Here is a 23,190-nt window from a genome sequence, read left to right as displayed (position 1 = left end):
TAAAGACAATACACTACATGGAGAGGTAGGAACAGGGGACTGTTTATCTCAACCTCTCCTAAAGACAATACACTACATGGAGAGGTAGGAACAGGGGACTGTTTATCTCAACCTCTCATAAAGACAATATACTACATGGAGAGGTAGGAACAGGGGGTGCCCGTGGTATCTAGGGTTTGATACATTTAACCCCTCCCCACCAGCTCACTTCCGGGACAGATTTTTCCTGTCAGACCCGGGGTTCGAACTGGCAACCCTCTGGTTGCTGTCTCGCCTCTAACCACTAGGCTACCGGCTTTCCTTTAAAGAAAATTAACTGTAAAATGTGTTGATCAATTTTGATTAGATTTTTGTGGTTGAGTTAATGCTGTGTGTTGTCAACAGAAGACAACTGCCCTGGCTGTGCCTGGCTCCCTGGCTATGCCTGGCTGTCTAAATGAGAGGGGACCAGACTCAGTGCTGGCTGTGCCTGGCTGTCTGAATGAGAGGGGACCAGACTCAGTGGAACATGCCAGGAACTGTCTCCAGTGGCAGATGAACCTCCTGACTCACATAGAAGATGTTCAGAACCAGGTGGCAGGCAGGATGGACCTCATAGAGAAGGAGCTTGATGGTAAATGGGGTGTTCTGGGTGGTCTAGAGAAGGAGCTTGATGGTAAATGGGGTGTTCTGGGTGGTCTAGAGAAGGAGCTTGATGGTAAATGGTAGTGGTCTAGAGAAGGAGCTTGATGGTAAATGGGGTGGTCTAGAGAAGGAGCTTGATGGTAAATGGGGTGTTCTGGGTGGTCTAGAGAAGGAGCTTGATGGTAAATGGGGTGGTCTAGAGAAGGAGCTTGATGGTAAATGGGGTGTTCTGGGTGGTCTAGAGAAGGAGCTTGATGGTAAATGGGGTGGTCTAGAGAAGGAGCTTGATGGTAAATGGGGTGGTCTAGAGAAGGAGCTTGATGGTAAATGGGGTGTTCTGGGTGGTCTAGAGAAGGAGCTTGATGGTAAATGGGGTGGTCTAGAGAAGGAGCTTGATGGTAAATGGGGTGTTCTGGGTGGTCTAGAGAAGGAGCTTGATGGTAAATGGGGTGGTCTAGAGAAGGAGCTTGATGGTAAATGGGGTGGTCTAGAGAAGGAGCTTGATGGTAAATGGGGTGTTCTGGGTGGTCTAGAGAAGGAGCTTGATGGTAAATGGTAGTGGGTGGTCCACTAAATACACTGTCCTATCAATAAACTAATACTGTCCTATCCTATACACTAATATACTGTCCTATCCTATACACTAATACACTGTCCTATCAATAAACTAATACACTGTCCTATCCTATACACTAATACTGTCCTATCCTATACACAACTAATACACTGTCCTATCCTATAGACTAATACTGTCCTATCCTATACACTAATAATACACTGTCCTATCCTATAAACGAATAATACACTGTCCTATCCTATACACGAATAATACACTGTCCTATCCTATACACGACTAATACACTGTCCTATCAATAAACTAATACTGTCCTATCAATAAACTAATCGCACTGTCCTATCAATAAACTAATACTGTCCTATCCTATACACTAATAATACACTGTCCTATCCTATACACTAATAATACGCTGTCCTATCCTATAGACTAATACTACACTGTCCTATCCTATAGACTAATACTACACTGTCCTATCCTATAGACTAATACTACACTGTCCTATCCTATAGACTAATACTACACTGTCCTATCCTATAGACTAATACTACACTGTCCTATCCTATACACTAATAATACCAAAGCAGTGGGAGGTAATGACCTGATTGTAATTGAAGGAGGAACTCGTTCTTACCTTATTAGATCCTAACCGTCTCTCTCTCTGCGTCCCTCAGTGTTGGAGAGCTGGCTGGACTTCACTGGGGAGTTGGAGCCTCCGGACCCCCTGGCCAGACTGCCTCAGCTCAAACACCGCATCAAGCAGCTCCTCACAGACCTGAGCAAGGTGCAACAGATGAGCACCCTGTGTTCTGTGTGAGTTTGGGTTGGCCTGACCTAGGTAGAATCTGGCCCGTGTCTGGCCTGGGTTAGCATGGCAACAGCACCAGGCATCTGGTGTCATCACAGCACTTCACAGAGGAGAGTCCTATCCAAACCCAGGGTGAACCCCGTCCTCTCTCTCTGGCACCGAAGCACACTGTCTGCTGTGGTCCATAAACTGTCAAACTGAGCATACCTTCTCCTCCTAGACAGACTGTGGGAGTGAAGCTTCAGTTGGCTCAATACAATGGCGATGAATGGATGTATAGAGACCAACAGGAAAGAGTTGAGTCCAGTGGACTCTTGGTATTGGAAAGAAGGGTGTTTTGAGTTGGAGTAACTGACAAGTATTGAGTTGACGAAATGGCACTTGTGGATGAAAAGTACCAGTTTAACACAGTGTTAGTTTGTAGGGCCCAGGACGTTTGTTGTTTTAACTAAGACTCCTTGTTATGAAGTGCCCACAACGTTTTCATAACCAGGAAATGAGGGTTTGTCCACGTACATTAAATCTGTTCACACGCATTCTATGATATAGCTGAAATTCTATTTAATTCAATTAGATTATTAAAATGCTATGAGATCACCTTGTCATGGATCCGTCCCAAATAGAACCCTATTCCGTTTATAGTGCACTACTTTAGACCGTAGTACACTACAGTATGTAGGGAATATATGGGGGCCATTTGGGAAACGACCCATCACTCTCTTGCCTCAGTAGGAGCAGAGCTGTGGAAGCCTTGCTTGTGTGATATATGAGTTCATGCAGAAACTAAATCACCAAGGTGAATGTTAGATGATATTGTCGCTTTAACCTGCCAGAAATCTGTTCTGTTTTGGAAACATGGTCTGAAACTTGTTTGACATGTTTTAAAAATGTGAGTTCCCCCCTCAAGTTCACACTAGGGTGAGATGATTTGTTTAGAAAAAACAGTGCTAACATCAGTCATTTAGCGACTGCATTCTGATTTCATTTCAGGAATCTATTGCCACCTTTTACAATCGTTAACTTTCATTCTCTTTATGTGCCAAGTCTGAAGGTATGACCCACCAAGTTTACAATGTTAACATGGGGAAAGAGATATATATATTTGGACTGGTGTATATAATATACCCAATCCACAGACAGACATACGACTGTGTGTCTTCAGGATATCTCCATGACAACCACGGAAATGGCCTTGATGTCACGGGACATCTGTGGCACGTTTGTCTCTGTGTGTACGTCCCGAAATGGCACCCTATTTCCTATGTAAGTGCACTACTTTTGACCCTGAGCCCTATGGAGCCTGTTCAAAAAGTAGCGCACTGTGTAGGGAATAGGGTGCCATTTGGGGACGTCGCCTCTGTCTGTGTTTTTTTTTTATGCTCTCAGTACGGCCCCAGTATGGCTGCTACGTCACATAACACCACAATGTCTTCGGGCTAAGGGGACACGTTTGACTTGTACCACAGTAAAGCTAAATTACCAGCTGGATGTACAATGCGTATTAAACAAAGCAATGTGTTGATTGCTGTTGTTTGGGTCATTTTATGTACAGTTTTTATAACTGTGAAGATGAGGAAACATCTATAGAAATGCATAAGAGGATAAAATATACTTGAAGAAAAATGTGTATTTAGCGTTTCTATTAACCTGTATAAAAAGTGTTTTAGAACCAGTCGGTAGGGGAGAAAACAAAGTAGATTTTTATTGACATATACCAGCTGTACATTAAGAGTTTATTTAAGACCTGTTCTTTGTGCTTTACTACATGTACAATGCCATTAAAGATATTCTGGATATTTAATATCTCGTCTTACGCTTATTATTTTAAATGATTATATTACAAAGTTGTTGTGTGCTAAACTGTTACACATTCAAATGTTAATTAGTGTTGTCTGTTGCTGACCTTGTTTGCCATGTTTTATGTCATTAGACTTCAGAAACCTGTCGTCCGTTGGCTCTTGAAAGAGCATCATCCCGAAGGTGCAAGTCATGTTCACCTGGGTCGTATTTATTTGTGTAAACCGTAGAAAAATGTTTTGCAACGTAAACAACAGTTTCTTATTGGACAAATTCAGATTTCTGTCCGTTTTCTTCCGATTTGGTTTCGAGGTTTCTACTGCATCCCAGGTCAAGTCAGGCATGACCAACTCCTCCCTTCTGATGGCTCTCTGAGTCTCAGGCTTGGCTGCTCCCACTAGAATGTTCCAGAACTTCCATTGTTCCAAACACACACGAGTGTTCCATGTTTGGCGAGTGAGGACCACGTGTGTCACACACTCCATCCTGAGTGCGGTGACTACCTAGGGGAGGATGACATTGCAGTTAACACTGATGGTATAAATCCAGAGGTTTAGTCCCAGTCTCCTCACAGTTCAACGGGCAGACTGACTGAGGAAGATGATGATGAGCCTGGTCCAGTTCTCCTCCATGCTGCTGTGTTACCTCTGTCTTTCTGAGGGGAAGATTTCAGGTAAAACCTTGGGGCTCTTAGTTTATCTTGTGTTTTTGAATATTTCAAAGTTATTTTCAGCTGTAATTTAAACTTATTTCTGATTATGCTTTTTCTATGTTTATAATTATTTGTGTTTTGTATATCCACTATATATTCCAAACTATGTAGACACCCCTTCGAATTAGTATATTCGGCTATTTCACCCTGTATAAAATCTAGCACACCGCCATGCAATCTCCATAGACAAACACTAACAGTAGAATGGCCTTACTGATGAGCTCAGTGACTTTCAACGTGGCACCGTCATAGGATGCCACCTTTCCAACAAGTCAGTTTATATAATGTCTGCCCTGCTAGAGCTGCCCCTGTCAACTGTAAGGGCTTTTATTGGGAAGTGGAAACGTCTAGGAGCAACAACGGCTCAGACGCAAAGTGGTAGGCCACACAAGCTCACAGAAAAGGACCGCCAAGTTCTGAAGCGCGTAAAAATCGCCTGTCCTCGGTTGCCACACTCGCTACCGAGTTCCAAACTGCCTCTGAAAGCAACGTCGGCACAATTACTGTTCGTCGGGAGCTTCGTGAAATGTGTTTTCATGGCCGGGCAGTGATGAATCACGCTTCACCCTCTGGAGCAGTGGAGACACGTTCTCTGGAGTGATGAATCACGCTTCACCCTCTGGAGCAGTGGAGACACGTTCTCTGGAGTGATGAATCACGCTTCACCATCCGGCAGTCCAACGGACAAATCTGGGTTTGGCACTACCTACCCAAAAGCATAGTGCCAACTGTAAAGTTTGGTGGAAAATGAATAATGGTCTGGGGCTGTTTTTCATGGTTCAGGCTAGGCCCTTTTAATTTCAGTGAGGGGAAAGCTTAACGCTACAGAAAACAATGACATTCTACACGATTCTGTGTTTCCAACTTTGTGGCAACAGTTTGGGGAAAGCACTTTATTGTTTTTCAGCATGACAATGCCATCGATGCACAAAGCGAGGTCACTATAGAAATGGTTTGTCGAGTTCAGTGTGGAAGAACTTGACTGGCCTGCACAGGTTCCTGACCCCATCAGGAATGGGATGAATTGGAAAGCCGTCTGCCAGCCAGGCGTAATCACCCAACATCCAGTGCCCAACCTCACTGATGCACTTGTGGCTTAATGGATGCAAGTCACCACAGCAATGTTCCAACATCTAGTGGAAAGACTTCCCAGAAGACAGGAGGCTGTTATAGCAGCAAAGGGGGAGACCAACTCCATATTAATGTCCTTGATTTTGGAATGAGGTGTTGGACGTGCAGGTGTCCACATACTTTTGAGGATGTAGTGTATTTATTACACTATCATTTAGGCTGTGTTTATGTTTCCTGTGTGTATGAGCCATATGCCTGTAAGCCCGAATACAGCATCTTTAATTTCCCCACAAAGAAATGGACACAGTTTTGAACAACTAAATTGTATTTGCTGCTGTTTTCAGAATATCAACTGGAGTCTGAGACCCTGAGTCAGTGTGAGTCTCTACGTGGTGGTAGTTCTGCCCGGCAACAAGACCATGTCCCCCAGTGCTCAGAGGATGGGCGATTCAGGTATACCTGACAGTGCTGTATATGACACAAGCTAGCCAGGACGGATAAAGCTAGCCTGGATGGTAAAGCTAGCCAGGACGGTAAAAGCTAGCCAGGATGTGTAAAGCTAGCCAGGATGGGTAAAGCTAGCCAGGATGGGTAGAGCTAGCCAGGACGGGTAAAGCTAGCCAGGACGGTAAAGCTAGCCAGGACGGTAAGCTAGCCTGGACGGTAAGCTAGCCTGGACGGTAAAGCTAGCCAGGACGGTAAGCTAGCCTGGACGGTAAAGCTAGCCAGGACGGTAAGCTAGCCTGGACGGTAAAAGCTAGCCAGGACGGTAAAAGCTAGCCAGGATGTGTAAAGCTAGCCAGGATGGGTAAAGCTAGCCAGGACGGGTAAAGCTAGCCAGGACGGTAAAGCTAGCCAGGACGGTAAGCTAGCCTGGACGGTAAAGCTAGCCAGGACGGTAAGCTAGCCTGGACGGTAAAGCTAGCCAGGACGGTAAGCTAGCCTGGACGGTAAAGCTAGCCAGGACGGTAAAGAAGCAATTTCCCTGAATATGTCCCAAATGGAACCCTATTCCCAATCCCTATGTAGTGCACTACTTGCCTAAGGCTCCTGTCAAACGTAGTGCACTATGCCGGGAATAGGGTGCCATTTGGGAAGCGTACCGCTGTTCCCTGCTCTCTTCTAACTGTTGTGTGCTCCAGACACGTCCAGTGCAGCGGTGCTGGTGGTGAGTGCTGGTGTGTGAACGCAGAGGGAGCTGAGATCTCTGGATCCAGACAGAACGGATCAGCTGTGTACTGTGAGCAGAACGCCCCTCTTTCTAGAAATATCTGTTTTAACAGTGAAACCACATTGGTGCCTGATGGGATGAATTCCCCCTGGGAACCCGAGCCAGGCTCATGTTGAACACTGGAGACCTTTTGAGATGCACTATGTAAATGCTGTCTATCATCATTGACCTCTTCCTCCTCCTCCTCCTCCTTTTCCTCCCCTTCCTCCTCCTCCTCTTCCTCCTCCTCTTCCTCCTCCTCCTCCTCCTCCCACAGGTCTGACGTCCTGCCAGCTCCACAGACAGCAGGCCCTGCTGAGTGGCGATGCCCCCCTGGTGCCCCAGTGCCAGGCCTCTGGGGAGTACCAGGCGGTGCAGTGTGACAGCGCCCGGGGACAGTGCTGGTGTGTAGACCTGGAAGGCATGGAGCTCTACGGGACCCGGCAGAACGGAAAGCCCTCTCAGTGTGAGTTAGTTAGGAGCAGGATGACTTGTGTTGTGTATTGATATGTCATTTAGCACCTACAGTATTATGTGCATCCGTTTTCTAATGGGTGACCCCCAGCGGGAATCAAACCCACAAATCCTGACGTTGCAAGTGCCATGCTCTACCAACTTAGCCACACAGCACAGTAATATATAAATGACTAGAGCTGATCAGAACAACCTTTGACCTTTTCCCTCAGGCCCAGGCAGCTGTGAGGTGAGGTCGAGGCGTCTCCTCCACGGCGTCGGGGAGCGCTCCCCCCCTCAGTGCTCGGCCGATGGCTCCTTCCTGTCCGTGCAGTGCAAGTTTGTCAACACCACTGACAGGATGGTCTTGGACCTGCTGCACACGTTCAACAGGTGAGTGCCTGGAAGGGAAAGATATGCACTCTAAAGGGTGCGCCCCAAATGACACCCTATTCCGTATGTGTAGTGCACTACTTTTGACCGGGGTCCATAGGGCTCTTGTCAAAAGTAGTGCACTATATCAGGGGAATAATGTACCGTTGGACCGTTGGAATCTCATCTATCACTCACACACACAAACACACTGCTGGGGGTTTGCTTTGACCTGGCTGTGCATTGGGATCCTGTGTGTGAGTGAGACAGGTTTTGTACAAAGCTTTTTATCGTTTCTGCCTCTAGATGGCAGCGTAATGCTTAGACCCGTGGACACTGATGCTCTGACAGGAGAACTGGGAGCCCAAATTCACTTTATCTTTCCCTCCTCGCTCTACATTTCTGACCTGATAGGATCCTATTCTTGTGTATGGTTGACTGGAACATGTTATGAGGAATGGAGATGCTTGGTCTCCTGGGAACTTATTGTAATTTTCAGAATTCACATATTTTAATTTAATTTTACCTTTATTTAACTAGGCAACTCAGTTATGAACAAATTCTTATTTTCAATGACGGCCTAGGAACAGTGGGTTAACTGTTCAGGGGAAGAACAACAGATTTTTACCTTGTCAGCTCAGGGTTTCGATTTTTCAACCTTTCGGTTACTAGTCCAACGCTCTAACCACTAGGCTACCTGCCTCTCTAACCACTAGGCTACCTGCCTCTCTAACCACTAGGCTACCTGCCTCTCTAACCACTAGGCTACCTGCCTCCTCTAACCACTAGGCTACCTGTCTCTCCTACCACTAGGCTACCTGCCTCCTCTAACCACTAGGCTACCTGCCTCTCTAACCACTAGGCTACCTGCCTCTCTAACCACTAGGCTACCTGCCTCTCTAACCACTAGGCTACCTGCCTCTCTAACCACTAGGCTACCTGCGGCTCTAACCACTAGGCTACCTGCCTTTCTAACCACTAGGCTACCTGCCTCTCTAACCACTAGGCTACCTGCCGCCCCTCATTCATTAGAAATGTTTCACAGTGTCTAAAGTAAACAATGTAATCATTGCAGATGTTTCAGATAATCCACCAATATGTAAACATTTCATCTGGAATGTGGGTTTGGACAAATAGTTGACACGTTGTAAATCTCATGGAGGAGTATGACGGTCCTCTCCTTCACGTGGAGGGTTTTCAGTCCTTCTTAGTCCTTCTTAGTTAGCTAAAGTTAGTTAAGTTAGTTAAAATTCCAACCCAAACCACTGAGGCCTACACAAAAATGTCTACTTTCAGACCTTGAATTATAATTTTATAATAATAATCTTTATCTTGTCTATTTCTGGCTAGCGGATGTTTTCACATCCGTCTCTCGGCAACAAATGGCATTATATTCCTTACTTAGTGTGTGTACCCGGGCTTGTGCAGTGAACTCTTTGCATGATTGACCCCCAGGCTGGACAAGACTGTCTCTGTTATCACTCCAGGCTCCAGCCAAGTACAGCCAAGGGGTCAAGACTCAAGTTGTTCCTGGTTCTCTAAAACCACTCAGGAACTGGTCTTAACTTCCAACCAGCCAGCAGACATTTCTCAAATGACTCCCAAGATCAAAAACGTAAAGGAAGAGATTCCTTTTTATATTGAAGGAGGATGGCGTCGGCTTCGTACATGAAGTGTTTATTTTGGGTCTTCCTTTAACCATCAAGGCAGGCGCTCTTGAAGAGAGTTATTGTATGTGGATCAATGTTGTCAGTTAATGAAATACTGTCCATCTTTGTGGAAGAGCGAACTCTTTACAACTTTAATGAGTTCCTCCCAGATAACTTGAATTACTTTGTCATCTACATGTACTGTATGTTATAGTATTATAGTATTATAATTAGTATTGTAGTATTATAATTAGTATTGTAGTATTATAATTAGTATTGCAGTATTATAATTAGTATTGCAGTATTATAATTAGTATTGCAGTATTATAATTAGTATTATAGAGTACTGTCATGTATTTTACTCTTCTCTTAGCCTATTTTAGACAGAGTGAAGTGAGAAGAGGTGTGATATCTTCCACAGGTTCCCTAAAGTATTCCAGACGTTCAGCAGCTTCAGACAGATGTTCCCAGAGGTGTCCAGTTACTGTTTCTGTGCTGACAGCAGAGGCAGGGAGCTCCCCAGCACAGGTGAGATAGATGCTACATCAACAGGTGACACACACACACAGGAACCATTATTTACAATAACTCTTAACTGGATTTTCATCAAGAATCAGAAATAGATATTTTTAAATAACGGTAACATTTTGGTATATTATTTTATTAGGATCCCCATTAGCTGTTGAGAAAGCAGCAGCTACTGTTCCTGGGGTCCAACACAGAACATGAAACATGACAGAATACAGAACATTAATAGACAACAGCTCAACGACAGAATACAGAACATTAATAGACAACAGCTCAACGACAGAACTACAGAACATTAATAGACAACAGCTCAACGACAGAACTACAGAACATTAATAGACAACAGCTCAACGACAGAATACAGAACATTAATAGACAACAGCTCAATGACAGAATACAGAACATTAATAGACAACAGCTCAATGACAGAATACAGAACATTAATAGACAACAGCTCAATGACAGAATACAGAACATTAATAGACAACAGCTCAACGACAGAATACAGAACATTAATAGACAACAGCTCAACGACAGAACTACATATATTTAAAAAAGCCTACGTATCAGTAGATACACACACAATATCCATGTCAAATAGAGGAGAGGTGTTGTGAGGTGTTGCTTTATCTGTTTTTGAAACCAGGTTTGCTGTTTATTTGAGCAATAAGAGATGGAAGGGATGCAGTCATGGCTCTGTATAATACTGTTCACTTTCTTGAACTTGTTCTGGATTTGGGGACTTAGAAAAGACCCCTGGTGGCATGTCTGGTGGGGAAAGTATTTGTGTCAGAGCTGTGTCTAAGTTGACGATGCAAACAATTAGGGATTTTCAACACATTGTTTCTTATAAAAAACTATAGAAAATGTAAGTGATGCAGTTAGTCTCTCCTCAACTCTTAGCCAAGAGAGACTGGCATAGTATTTATATCAGCCCTCTGATTTACAATGAAGAGCAATACGTGTCGCTATTAAACAGTGTGTGTTAGTAAAATCCTTGTTTCCCTGTGTTCAGGTGTAGAGCTGTTGCTAGATGAGGTGTACGACACAGCCTTCTCAGGTCTGGAATCAGGCCGCTCCTTCTCCCAGACCAACATGTACCGTATCCTACAGAGGAGGTTCCTGGCCATCCAGCTGGCGATGAGTGGCAGGTTCAGATGTACGTTAAGTTTCATCAATCTGGCCTTGTTTCTATCAGTGGTGGCTGGTGGCACATTCACTTGTAGGACGGGTTCATAGCGAATAACTAGACTGGAATCAAACACATTAAACACGCACTTTCCATGTGTTTAATTCCATTCCCTTTATTCCTGCTATCATTAGAAGCTGTCCTCCCGTAACCAGCCTCCTCTGGTTCCCATTACATTTCCTGTATTTCATTTTCCCTCTCTCCCACTATCTGTCCTGTAGGCCCCAGCCCTTGTGAGAGTGAGCGATCCGCTGGTGCCCAAGCTGGCAATGTGTTTGTGGCGTCCTGTGCTTCCGACGGGGGCTACGTGCCAACACAGTGCCAGGCGGGTGGGCAGTGCTGGTGTGTCGACCCCACAGGGAAGGAGATCTTTGGGACACGACAACATGGAGGACACCCTGACTGTGGTAACTAAGTAACAGTGTTGTTGGTTTTAAATAATGCTTTGACCATTTAGGTGTTCCAAACCAACAGTACAATACCATTGACTGTGCAGACAGAGAGCACACCTCAATAATCGCTTACTGAATGAAAACTTATCTGCGTTGTTTTGTATTTTCATTTCAGTTAACTTTATTATCCCACAGGGGGAAATTCATGTATCATGCTGTACATAGAAGCCATTAAAAAAACAACAGTCAATATTTTAGGCCTCTATAGAAAATGAATAGAAACATGCCATTTTCCCTCTACTGAACCCAGGTGCTGGAGTGAAGGACTGTACCTCTGAGCGTCGCCAGGCCCTCTCCAGGCTCCTCTCCAGCCCCTCAGGTCAGGTGCCATCAGCCAAGGACTCACAGACACACCCAGTCCCAAGCCCCCTGTCTCCATGCAGCCCCCAACTCCAACAGCTCCTGCTGGGGACTCTTGGAGAGTCCCTTTCCGAGCGATCCGATTTAGGAGCCATCCTGGCTGAGACGATCCAGGGGATGTTCCCTAGTGGGGCCATGGCCCTCAAGGCCCTATCTCTAGCCTCCAACCCCAAGAGACTCCAGGAGAACCTGTTCGGAGGAAAGTTCTTAGGAAACGCTGGGATGTTTAACTTCACTGGGGCCGTCGGTGTCAGTGGCACGTTGAGTTTCAGTCAAGCCAGTCTGGCAAACAACCAAGATCTGGTTCAACTCATCAGCGCCACCCTGGAAAACGGAGACTTCCTCTCCACCCTACGCCAAACCATCCTCTTATCCAAAGCCGAGGACAGCACCCAGCTAGGTTTGTTTTGTAACTTCGTCTTGACTTTTAAAAATCATTACAAGCTATTTGTTTCTACCATCGAGGAACTCTTTGGAAACAAGTGTTTAGATAAATGTGTTGTCCACTGGGGATTCAATGTACATCTTACTGTATTAGTTGCTTTTTTACCCAAATAAATTAAAATCATTTAAATTCAAAAGGTGAGCTGTTCAGGGTCCTGTTTGAGAGCGCCCAGTCCGGTGGTGCTGGTTGTGAGAGGGAGCCCTCTGCCCTGTACGTGCCCAGCTGTGATGACAGCGGCCAGTATCAGGAGATCCAGTGCCAAGGCTCGGAGTGTTGGTGTGCTGACCCCAAGGGTCAGGAGGTCACGGGGTCACGTTTCAATGGTCAAAGGCCAAGGTGTCCGTCACAATGCGAGAGGGAGCGAGCGGCTGCTCAGAAGGTAATTACTTTATGACACTCCCCCAGAACGACTGTAAATAACTACCGACCTGACTCTTCTCTACCTGCATCCTGTCTGTAAATAACTACCGACCTGACTCTTCTCTACCTGCATCCTGTCTGTAAATAACTACCGTACTGACTCTTCTCTACCTGCACCCTGTCTGTAAATAACTACCGTACTGACTCTTCTCTACCTGCATCCTGTCTGTAAATAACTACCGTACTGACTCTTCTCTACCTGCATCCTGTCTGTAAATAACTACCGTACTGACTCTTCTCTACCTGCATCCTGTCTGTAAATAACTACCGTCCTGACTCTTCTTCTCTACCTGCATCCTGTCTGTAAATAACTACCGTACTGACTCTTCTTCTCTACCTGCATCCTGTCTGTAAATAACTACCGACCTGACTCTTCTCTACCTGCATCCTGTCTGTTTATAACTAATGAACTGACTCTTCTCTACCTGCATCCTGTCTGTAAATAACTACCGAACTGACCCTTCTCTACCTGCATCCTGTCTGTAAATAACTACCGTACTGACTCTTCTTCTCTACCTGCATCCTGTCTGTAAATAACTACCGTACTGACTCTTCTCTACCTGCATCCTGTCTGTAAATAACTACCGTACTGACTCTTCTCTACCTGCATCCTGTCTGTAAATAACTACCGTACTGACTCTTCTCTACCTGCATCCTGTCTGTTTATAACTAATGAACTGACTCTTCTCTACCTGCATCCTGTCTGTAAATAACTACCGAACTGACTCTTCTCTACCTGCATCCTGTCTGTTTATAACTACCGTACTGACTCTTCTCTACCTGCATCCTGTCTGTAAATAACTACCGTACTGACTCTTCTTCTCTACCTGCATCCTGTCTGTAAATAACTACCATACTGACTCTTCTTCTCTACCTGCATCCTGTCTGTAAATAACTACCGTACTGACTCTTCTCTACCTGCATCCTGTCTGTTTATAACTAATGAACTGACTCTTCTCTACCTGCATCCTGTCTGTAAATAACTACCGAACTGACTCTTCTCTACCTGCATCCTGTCTGTTTATAACTACCGTACTGACTCTTCTCTACCTGCATCCTGTCTGTAAATAACTACCGTACTGACTCTTCTCTACCTGCATCCTGTCTGTAAATAACTACCGTACTGACTCTTCTTCTCTACCTGCATCCTGTCTGTAAATAACTACCGTACTGACTCTTCTCTACCTGCATCCTGTCTGTTTATAACTAATGAACTGACTCTTCTCTACCTGCATCCTGTCTGTAAATAACTACCGTACTGACTATTCTCTACCTGCATCCTGTCTGTAAATAACTACCGACCTGACTCTTCTCTACCTGCATCCTGTCTGTAAATAACTACCGTACTGACTCTTCTCTACCTGCATCCTGTCTGTAAATAACTACCGTACTGACTCTTCTCTACCTGCATCCTGTCTGTAAATAACTACCGTACTGACTCTTCTTCTCTACCTGCATCCTGTCTGTAAATAACTACCGTACTGACTCTTCTCTACCTTCATCCTGTCTGTTTATAACTAATGAACTGACTCTTCTCTACCTGCATCCTGTCTGTAAATAACTACCGTACTGACTATTCTCTACCTGCATCCTGTCTGTAAATAACTACCGACCTGACTCTTCTCTACCTGCATCCTGTCTGTAAATAACTACCGTACTGACTCTTCTCTACCTGCATCCTGTCTGTAAATAACTACCGTACTGACTCTTCTCTACCTGCATCCTGTCTGTAAATAACTACCGTACTGACTATTCTCTACCTGCATCCTGTCTGTAAATAACTACCGACCTGACTCTTCTCTACCTGCATCCTGTCTGTAAATAACTACCGTACTGACTCTTCTCTACCTGCATCCTGTCTGTAAATAACTACCGTACTGACTCTTCTTTCTGTACTGTATTTGAACTCACTTTGTATTTTTTTTATTGTATCTTTGTTGAATACTTTACATATTGGTTACGCTGTTAGTGCAGAGAGCTTGAGAGTAAGCATTTCATTGTAGTGTACTGCGTAAACCTACAATGTGCATATGCAAATAAACTTTGATACAATTTGAAGGTGAAGTCAGGCCAGGCTGCTGGGGTAGAGGTGTTCATGCCGAAGTGTGCAGAGGACGGGAGCTACGTGGCGTTGCAGTGTCTGGGAAAGAGTTGCTTCTGTCTGGACCTCCTGGGAGAGAGACACGCCACTATCTCTTCAGGACAGACTGTTCAGTGTGAGTAGGCAGATCCACCACTCGTCAGACACAGATTAAGCCTAGGCCTGGACTGAAAAGCATGTTCCATGGAGATTGAAATTGCTTCTTAGTCCAAGACCAGGTTTAATCTGTGTCCGGTAAACTGGCCCATAGTGTGCAGTCCATCTAGCTGTATTACCTTGCCCTGGTCCAAACCACTACATTATTAATGGAGTAGGGTGCCCTGGTCCAAACCACTACATTATTAAGGGGTTAGGGTGCCCTGGTCCAAACCACTACATTATTAATGGAGTAGGGTGCCCTGGTCCAAACCACTACATTATTAATGGAGTAGGGTGCCCTGGTCCAAACTACTACATTATTAAGTGAGTAGGGTTCCCTGGTCCAAACCACTACATTATTAAGTGAGTAGGGTGCCCTGGTCCAAACTACTACATTATTAAGGGAGTAGGGTGCCTTGGTCCAAACCACTACATTATTAATGGAGTAGGGTGCCCTGGTCCAAACCACTACATTATTAAGGGGGTAGGGTGCCCTGGTCCAAACCATTACATTATTAAGGGGGTAGGGTGCCCTGGTCCAAACCACTACATTATTAAGGGGGTAGGGTGCCCTGGTCCAAACCACTACATTATTAATGGAGTAGGGTGCCCTGGTCCAAACCACTACATTATTAAGGGAGTAGGGTGCCTTGGCCCAAACCACTACATTATTAAGGGGGTAGGGTGCCCTGGTCCAAACCACTACATTATTAAGGGGGTAGGGTGCCCTGGTCCAAACCACTACATTATTAAGGGGGTAGGGTGCCCTGGTCCAAACCACTACATTATTAAGGGGGTAGGGTGCCCTGGTCCAAACTACTACATTATTAAGGGGGTAGGGTGCCCTGGTCCAAACCACTACATTATTAAGTGAGTAGGGTGCCCTGGTCCAAACTACTACATTATTAAGGGAGTAGGGTGCCTGTTACAGGAATTAAATTCCTCTATGTTTTAATACCCAATTAAAATTAAACACTCTATCAATTCCTAAGAATTTGTAAGACTCTTATTTGCATAAAAGGGACAGAGACCAGTCTCACAATCAACCAGCTCCGTTTATTCTCGAGAGTACTGAACATGATACAGTTTACCACAGGTTATAAACTGAAAATGACTTCATTAGTTTTCGAACTGTCCCGTCTCTTCTTGACACTGGTACAAAGGCTGTATAGTTCTCAAGCCTTCCCACATCGTCTCTCCTAATTTAGATAATTTACGACCGAGCCAAGGCCTGCCTGTGTAAATAAGCATTCTAGCCAGCCTGGCGATATAGTTCATTCATTTCTACCAAGGAACAGACCGTCATTGTTCTAATTCTTGATTATATTTACACACATTATATTCAGTACTAGGGTTAAAAGAAAATTCCTACATCTATACAGTAACATAATAGTATTCTGATTAGTCAGTCCTGATTGAAATGTATACATAATTAGTCATTATTGATAAATAATCCCTTAACAGTGCCCTGGTCCAAACCACTACATTATTAAGGGAGTAGGGTGCCCTGGTCCAAACCACTACATGATTAAGGGGTTAGGGTGCCCTGGTCCAAACCACTACATTATTAAGGGGGTAGGGTGCCCTGGTCCAAACCACTACATTATTAAGGGGGTAGGGTGCCCTGGTCCAAACCACTACATTATTAAGGGGGTAGGGTGCCCTGGTCCAAACCACTACATTATTAAGGGGGTAGGGTGCCCTGGTCCAAACCACTACATTATTAAGGGAGTAGGGTGCCCTGGTCCAAACCACTACATTATTAAGGGGGTAGGGTGCCCTGGTCCAAACCACTACATTATTAAGGGGGTAGGGTGCCCTGGTCCAAACTACTACATTATTAAGGGGGTAGGGTGCCCTGGTCCAAACCACTACATTATTAATTAAGGGGGTAGGGTGTCATTTTGGACATAACAATTGTTTGAGCTATCCCTCTGTCTCCAGGTCCTCCCCCTCTCTCTCCCCTTCCCTCCCCAGGGTCAGCTCCAGGCTCCTGTTCCCTGGCAGTGGCTGAGGTGGACCAATTCCAGGAGGAGGCTGAGCGTCTGGTCCTCCTCTCCAACAGCTCCCACATCCCTCTGGGCTACAGGTAACCCTGAAGAAGAGACAGTGTGCCGACACCTGGGTGTTTACCCATCACATTATTGGACCATGTACAGAGTGTGACTATATTTATTTACAATATTGATAATACGTTGTATTTTACATAAAGTCACTGTACTGTTCCGTGAGTCAGAACCTCTCCAACATGTTTGTGTGTCAACTCATGCTCTTCTGCTGGATGTTCTCCTCTGGGGTACCAGCTACCTGCTGGCTGAAGGTCTCCGTCTGACCTCTGACGAGCTACTCCACGCCCTCTCCTCCTCCGACCAGACCACGCTGCTCTCTGATAGGCTGCTGAGCCACTCACACTCTGCTCTACGACTTGCTGCCCACTCCAGTATGTGTCTGGTGTGATGTCATATCCTCTGGATATGTCGTCATATCCTTCTCTGCGTGACGTGCTCCACTACTTGTTTCTTTAATTAAAAATTTAAAAAAATGTATTTCACCTTTATTTAACCAGGTAGGCTAGTTGAGAACACCTTTATTTAACCAGGTAGGCTAGTTGAGAACAAGTTCTCATTTGCAACTGCGACCTGGCCAAGATAAAGCATAGCAGTGTGAACAGACAACACAGAGTTACACATGGAATAAACAATTAACAAGTCAATAACACAGTAGGAAAAAAAGGGGAGTCTATATACATTGTGTGCAAAAGGCATTTCCAGGAGTTAACTACTAAAGAGTGTTAGGTGGCTACTGTTGTAATATTTAGTGTCATCTCAATGTCAGTGTTTCTCTCTCATAGTGTGTTGTTTGTTGTTGTTGTTATTAACTGAAACATGTCGTTAATATTGCAGTCAAACACGCTGTGAACATACCTGTTGTATTTTCTCTCCCAGCTCTGAGGTTCTATTGGCAGAGCCAGCAGGCAGCATCTGTGGAGGAGAGACAGTCTCTACTGCTGGGCTACCAGCCCTACAGGCCCCAGTGTGATGTTCACAGACAGTGGCTGCCCACCCAGTGCCACCCCAGCACAGGTCAGAGTCACACCTCCGACCTCTGACCTCCAACCCAACTCTGCATTGTAACTGTAGTAGTGTAACACAAGCCACAGTACAGTGTACCTTCTCTAGACTCTTCTAGAAGGACATCTCTCGTAATGAGCAACGTCTCATTGTTTCCTTCATAATATGTTGATTGGAAACAGATAAGACTAATGAAGTAGCTACAGTGGTGTTATATTGACTGAGTTGTAACTGTCTCCAGGTCAGTGTTATATTGACTGAGTTGTAACTGTCTCCAGGTCAGTGTTATATTGACTGAGTTGTAACTGTCTCCAGGTCAGTATTATATTGACTGAGTTGTAACTGTCTCCGGGTCAGTGTTATATTGACTGAGTTGTAACTGTCTCCAGGTCAGTGTTATATTGACTGAGTTGTAACTGTCTCCAGGTCAGTTTTATATTGACTGAGTTGTAACTGTCTCCAGGTCAGTGTTATATTGACTGAGTTGTAACTGTCTCCAGGTCAGTGCTATATTGACTGAGATGTAACTGTCTCCAGGTCAGTGTTATATTGACTGAGTTGTAACTGTCTCCAGGTCAGTGTTATATTGACTGAGTTGTAACTGCCTCCAGGTCAGTGTTATATTGACTGAGATGTAACTGTCTCCAGGTCAGTGTTATATTGACTGAGTTGTAACTGTCTCCAGGTCAGTGTTTTATTGACGGAGTTGTAACTGTCTCCAGGTCAGTGTTGGTGTGTGGATGAGGAAGGAGGATACATCCCAGCTTCCCTGACCAGTCGCTCCCTGCGGAGACCACAGTGTAAGACAGGACATAATATATTTACTCACTGACTTCCATTGTTCTGTATGTAAGAATAGCACTCCTCCGATCTTCTTTTGTCGGTGTTGAATGATTTGAGTTGTTTTCTGGAATTTTCCTCTCGTCTTCCAGGCCAGACCCGGTGTCAGAGAGGTTATGCTCAGGCTCTGCTCTCTGATTGGACACATTCCTCCTACGACCCAACTTGTGAAGTGGTGAATATCCTCGTCAGAATGTTGAGCATAAATATCAGGAAATTGATTCGTTTTGTTTTATTCTGCCTTAATTCTGCTCTGTCTGTCTCCTTGTTGTAACTTCTGTCTGTCTCCTTGTTGTAACTTCTGTCTGTCTCCTTGTTGTAACTTCTGTCTGTCTCCTTGTTGTAACTTCTGTCTGTCTCCTTGTTGTAACTTCTGTCTGCCTCCTTGTTGTAACTTCTGTCTGCCTCCTTGTTGTAACTTCTGTCTGCCTCCTTGTTGTAACTTCTGTCTGTCTCCTTGTTGTAACTTCTGTCTGACTCCTTGTTGTAACTTCTGTCTGTCTCCTTGTTGTAACTTCTGTCTGTCTCCTTGTTGTAACTTCTGTCTGCCTCCTTGTTGTAACTTCTGTCAGTCTCCTCCTTGTTGTAACTTCTGTCTGTCTGACTCCTTGCTGTAACGTCTGTCTGTGTCTCTCAGAGGAGTTGGTATAAAGTCTTCTTCTATTGTCCTGTATGTACAGTATGTGTCCTTGATAACAGTGGTTGTGGTGCTGTCTGTGTGTTTCCAGAGTGGCCAGTTCTCTGTGCTCCAGAAGGGGTCTTCAGGTGGAGCCTGGTGTGTCAGTCCTGTTTCTGGGGAAACCATCCAGCCTGCTACCCTGAGTCCCAGTGGAGACCTCACATGTACTGACATGTTTAACACACTGCACATATAACAATCAATCACTTATTATAATCAATCACTTTTAACAATCAATCACATTTTACAATCAATCACATTTTACAATCAATCACATTTAACAATCAATCACATTTAACAATAAATCACTTATTACAATCAATCACATTTTACAATCAATCACATTTAACAATAAATCACTTATTACAATCAATCACTTATAACAATCAATCACTTATTACAATCAATCACTTATAACAATCAATCACATATTACAATCAATCACATATTATAATCAATCACTTAACAATCAATCACTTATAACAATCAATCACATATTATAATCAATCACATATTATAATCAATCACTTATAACAATCAACACATATAACAATCAATCACTTAGTGGTCCAACCATTTTGGGACAGACATGTTCATATACTTCCCTTTTCAAGAAATATAATTTCATTTTATATCAAGTCCATCTGAAGGACTCAACTACTTCACATCTTGTTTGCCTTTTGCAGTTTGCTAAATCAAAAGGTTGAACATGTATAACAGGATGAAATCTTTAAACCATCTCCTCCTCTGTCCTCCATGTGTCTCTCTAGGTCCTAGCTGGTGTCAGTTGTTGAAAGACAGAGGTCAGTCTGTGGTGGGTTATGAGCCGGAGTGTCAGGTGGATGGAAGGCTGTTCTCCCCGCTGCAGTGTGACCAGACAGACTGCTGGTGTGTGTCTCAGACAGATGGACAGGAGCTGCCTGGAACCAGGACGCCACGCGGCACCGCGAAGACCCCAGCCTGTGACAGTAAGTCTGGTATATATGTCCTGGATGTTTAAAGATGGCCACAGGTGTTTACATAAGCACGCGAAAGCGTTTAGTTGGCCAATAACAATATTCCATCTGTTACCAAAAGTTTATTCTAGCTGTATAAAAAGAAAGACAAACACATGATATTAAAAATCACTATTTATTTACGCATCTCAGTAAAACTTTGTCTTCTATCTATTTACCTGTATTCTATCTGTCTCCAGGTCCCCAGTGTCCCTCTCCTTTCTCTGACATCACCGTTACCTACGGTGACGTGGTCTGTCGCTCTGACGTGATTGGTGGCCAGCAGAACTGTGACCTCATCTGTCACCTGGGTTACGAAAGCACACTTCCTGTAAACATGCAGTTACTGTGTGACGTGGAGACAAGAGCCTGGGTGACAGAGGCCCCACTTCCTCAAGCCTGCCAGAGTAACTAACCACACACCACATCAAACAAACACCTCATATTCTGTCTGTCTGTCTGTCTGGCTCTCTACCTCTCTCTGGCTCTGTACAGTAGAGATTCTTTATTATCCCTAAAATGCAATATGTCTCTCGCTCTCTGTGTCTCGCTCTCTGTGTCTCGCTCTCTGTGTCTCACTCTCTCTGTCTCTGTCTCTCTCTCTCTGTGTCTCTCTCTCTCTGTGTCTCTCTCTCTCTCTGTGTCTCTCTGTGTGTCTCTATCTCTCTGTATCTCTCTCTCTGTGTCTCTCTGTGTGTCTCTATCTCTCTGTATCTCTCTCTCTCTGTCTCTCTGTATCTCTCTCTCTGTCTCTCTCTGTCTCCCCCTCTCTCTCTCTCTCTGTATCTCTCTCTGTCTCTCTCTGTCTCCCTCTCTCTCTCTCTTTGTATCTCTCTATCTGTCTCTCTCTGTCTCCATCTCTCTCTCTATCTCTCTCGCTCTGTATCTCTCTCTCTATCTCCCTCTCTCTTTGTATTTCTGTCTATCTGTCTCTCTCTGTCTCCCTCTCTCTCTCTGTATCTCTCTCTATCTGTCTCTCTCTGTCTCCCTCTCTCTCTCTCTCTTTGTATCTCTATCTGTCTCTCTCTGTCTCCCTCTCTCTCTCTCTCTCTGTCTGTATCTCTCTCGCTCTGTATCTCTCTCTATCTGTCTCCCTCTCTCTCTCTCTCTTTGTATCTCTCTCTCTCTCTGTCTCCCTCTCTCTTTGTATCTCTGTCTCTCTTTGTATCTCTGTCTCTCTTTGTATCTCTGTCTATCTGTCTCTCTCTCTGTCTGTCTCTCTCTGTCTCTCTCTCTCTCTGTACCTCTCTCTATCTGTCTGTCTCTCTCTCTATCTGTCTGTCTCTCTCTCTCTCTCTCTCTCTCTTTCTCTCTCTGTATCTCTGTCTATCTGTCTCTCTCTCAATTTCTGAATAGTCAAGCTGTATTGGGTCTTTTGGTTTGCCTCAATGACCTAGAAAATTATCTCAAGCTTCCTGTTATAAGATGTAACTTCTGCCAAGCTTGACATTATCTAATTTAGCAGATGTGTGTAGTCTAATTTACCACAGTGTGTAGTCTAACACGGAATGACCAGACCTCCACAGTGTGTAGTCTAACACAGAATGACCAGACCTCCACAGTGTGTAGTGAAACACAGAATGACCAGACCTCCACAGTGTGTAGTATAACACAGAATGACCAGACCTCCACAGTGTGTAGTGTAACACAGAATGACCAGACAGACCTCCACAGTGTGTAGTATAACACAGAATGACCAGACTTCCTCTCTGTCTGAAAAACAGGGTAATATGACAAATGCTCACAGGAGTTGACATTCAGTCATAACACTCATAGACTATCTAGTAGTGAAAGTGTCCTGATGTTGAAGGGAAGTTGTTTTCTCCCTCAGCGTTCAGTTGTTGCTCATGTCTGACTGTTTACGTCTCTCTTGGACCGTTGATGCGTCACACTGTAATCAGTGCTGTGTACAGTTTGATGGAATCACTGTGTGTTTGGCAGGGAGCCTAGACTTCATTACGTCATGTCTCTGTCTCTGTCTGTCTCTGTGTCTGTCTCTGTCGGTCTCTGTCTCTGTGTCTGTCTCTGTCTCTGTGTCTGTCTCTGTGTCTGTCTCTGTGTCTGTCTCTGTCGGTCTCTGTCTCTGTGTCTGTCTCTGTCGGTCTCTGTCTCTGTGTCTGTGTAATGTCTCTGTGTCTGTGTCATGTCTCTGTGTCTGTGTCATGTCTCTGTGTCTGTGTCATGTCTGTGTCATGTCTGTGTCATGTCTCTGTGTCTGTGTCATGTCTCTGTCTCTGTGTCATGTCTCTGTGTCATGTCTCTGTGTCTGTCTCTGTGTCTGTCTCTGTGTCTGTGTCTGTCTCTGTGTCTGTGTCTCTGTGTCTGTGTCTGTGTCTCTGTGTCTGTGTCTTTGTGTCTGTGTCTTTGTGTCTGTGTCATGTCTCTGTGTCTGTGTCATGTCTCTGTGTCATGTCTCTGTGTCATGTCTCTGTGTCATGTCTCTGTGTCATGTCTCTGTGTCTGTCTCTGTGTCTGTCTCTGTGTCTGTATCATGTCTCTGTGTCATGTCTCTGTGTCATGTCTCTGTGTCTGTCTCTGTGTCTGTCTCTGTGTCTGTCTCTGTGTCTGTCTCTGTGTCTGTGTCTCTGTGTCTGTGTCTGTGTCTCTGTGTCTGTGTCTTTGTGTCTGTGTCTTTGTGTCTGTGTCATGTCTCTGTGTCTGTGTCATGTCTCTGTGTCATGTCTCTGTGTCATGTCTCTGTG

At 44.7% G+C, this 23,190-nt stretch overlaps 2 protein-coding genes across 14 annotated transcripts in view; both read left to right on the top strand.

Moving 5' to 3' along the window:
- LOC109877214 (PHD finger protein 20-like protein 1) overlaps positions 1-3,807 on the top strand; it is a 28,864-nt gene extending 25,057 nt beyond the window's left edge. For 8 of the 13 annotated variants that reach the window (XM_031811708.1, XM_031811716.1, XM_031811707.1 and 5 more), the window contains 2 exons: positions 385-613; positions 1,873-3,807. In XM_031811708.1, coding sequence (XP_031667568.1) covers positions 385-613; positions 1,873-2,015 — 372 coding nt within the window. In that variant the 3' untranslated portion in view covers positions 2,016-3,807. The remainder of the gene's footprint in view (positions 1-384; positions 614-1,872) is intronic. The other 5 variants (XM_031811715.1, XM_031811714.1, XM_031811712.1 and 2 more) reach the window with 2 other exon arrangements.
- tg (thyroglobulin) overlaps positions 2,265-23,190 on the top strand; it is a 90,630-nt gene continuing 69,704 nt past the window's right edge. Inside the window, exons 1-20 of the mRNA XM_031811815.1 lie at positions 2,265-2,323; positions 4,400-4,476; positions 5,931-6,039; positions 6,729-6,826; positions 7,074-7,262; positions 7,483-7,642; positions 9,692-9,798; positions 10,814-10,957; positions 11,209-11,394; positions 11,690-12,199; positions 12,382-12,623; positions 14,724-14,880; positions 16,872-16,992; positions 17,207-17,343; positions 17,849-17,986; positions 18,697-18,774; positions 18,907-19,001; positions 19,543-19,657; positions 20,264-20,461; positions 20,689-20,895. Of these exons, the coding sequence (XP_031667675.1) occupies positions 2,265-2,323; positions 4,400-4,476; positions 5,931-6,039; positions 6,729-6,826; positions 7,074-7,262; positions 7,483-7,642; positions 9,692-9,798; positions 10,814-10,957; positions 11,209-11,394; positions 11,690-12,199; positions 12,382-12,623; positions 14,724-14,880; positions 16,872-16,992; positions 17,207-17,343; positions 17,849-17,986; positions 18,697-18,774; positions 18,907-19,001; positions 19,543-19,657; positions 20,264-20,461; positions 20,689-20,895 (3,127 nt within the window). The remainder of the gene's footprint in view (positions 2,324-4,399; positions 4,477-5,930; positions 6,040-6,728; positions 6,827-7,073; positions 7,263-7,482; positions 7,643-9,691; positions 9,799-10,813; positions 10,958-11,208; positions 11,395-11,689; positions 12,200-12,381; positions 12,624-14,723; positions 14,881-16,871; positions 16,993-17,206; positions 17,344-17,848; positions 17,987-18,696; positions 18,775-18,906; positions 19,002-19,542; positions 19,658-20,263; positions 20,462-20,688; positions 20,896-23,190) is intronic.

This window comes from Oncorhynchus kisutch, unplaced genomic scaffold (assembly GCF_002021735.2).
Source record: "Oncorhynchus kisutch isolate 150728-3 unplaced genomic scaffold, Okis_V2 Okis02a-Okis13b_hom, whole genome shotgun sequence".
NCBI lineage: Eukaryota > Metazoa > Chordata > Actinopteri > Salmoniformes > Salmonidae > Oncorhynchus > Oncorhynchus kisutch.
Note: the sequence above shows the minus strand (reverse complement) of the source record. Positions and strands in the feature narration are given on the sequence as shown.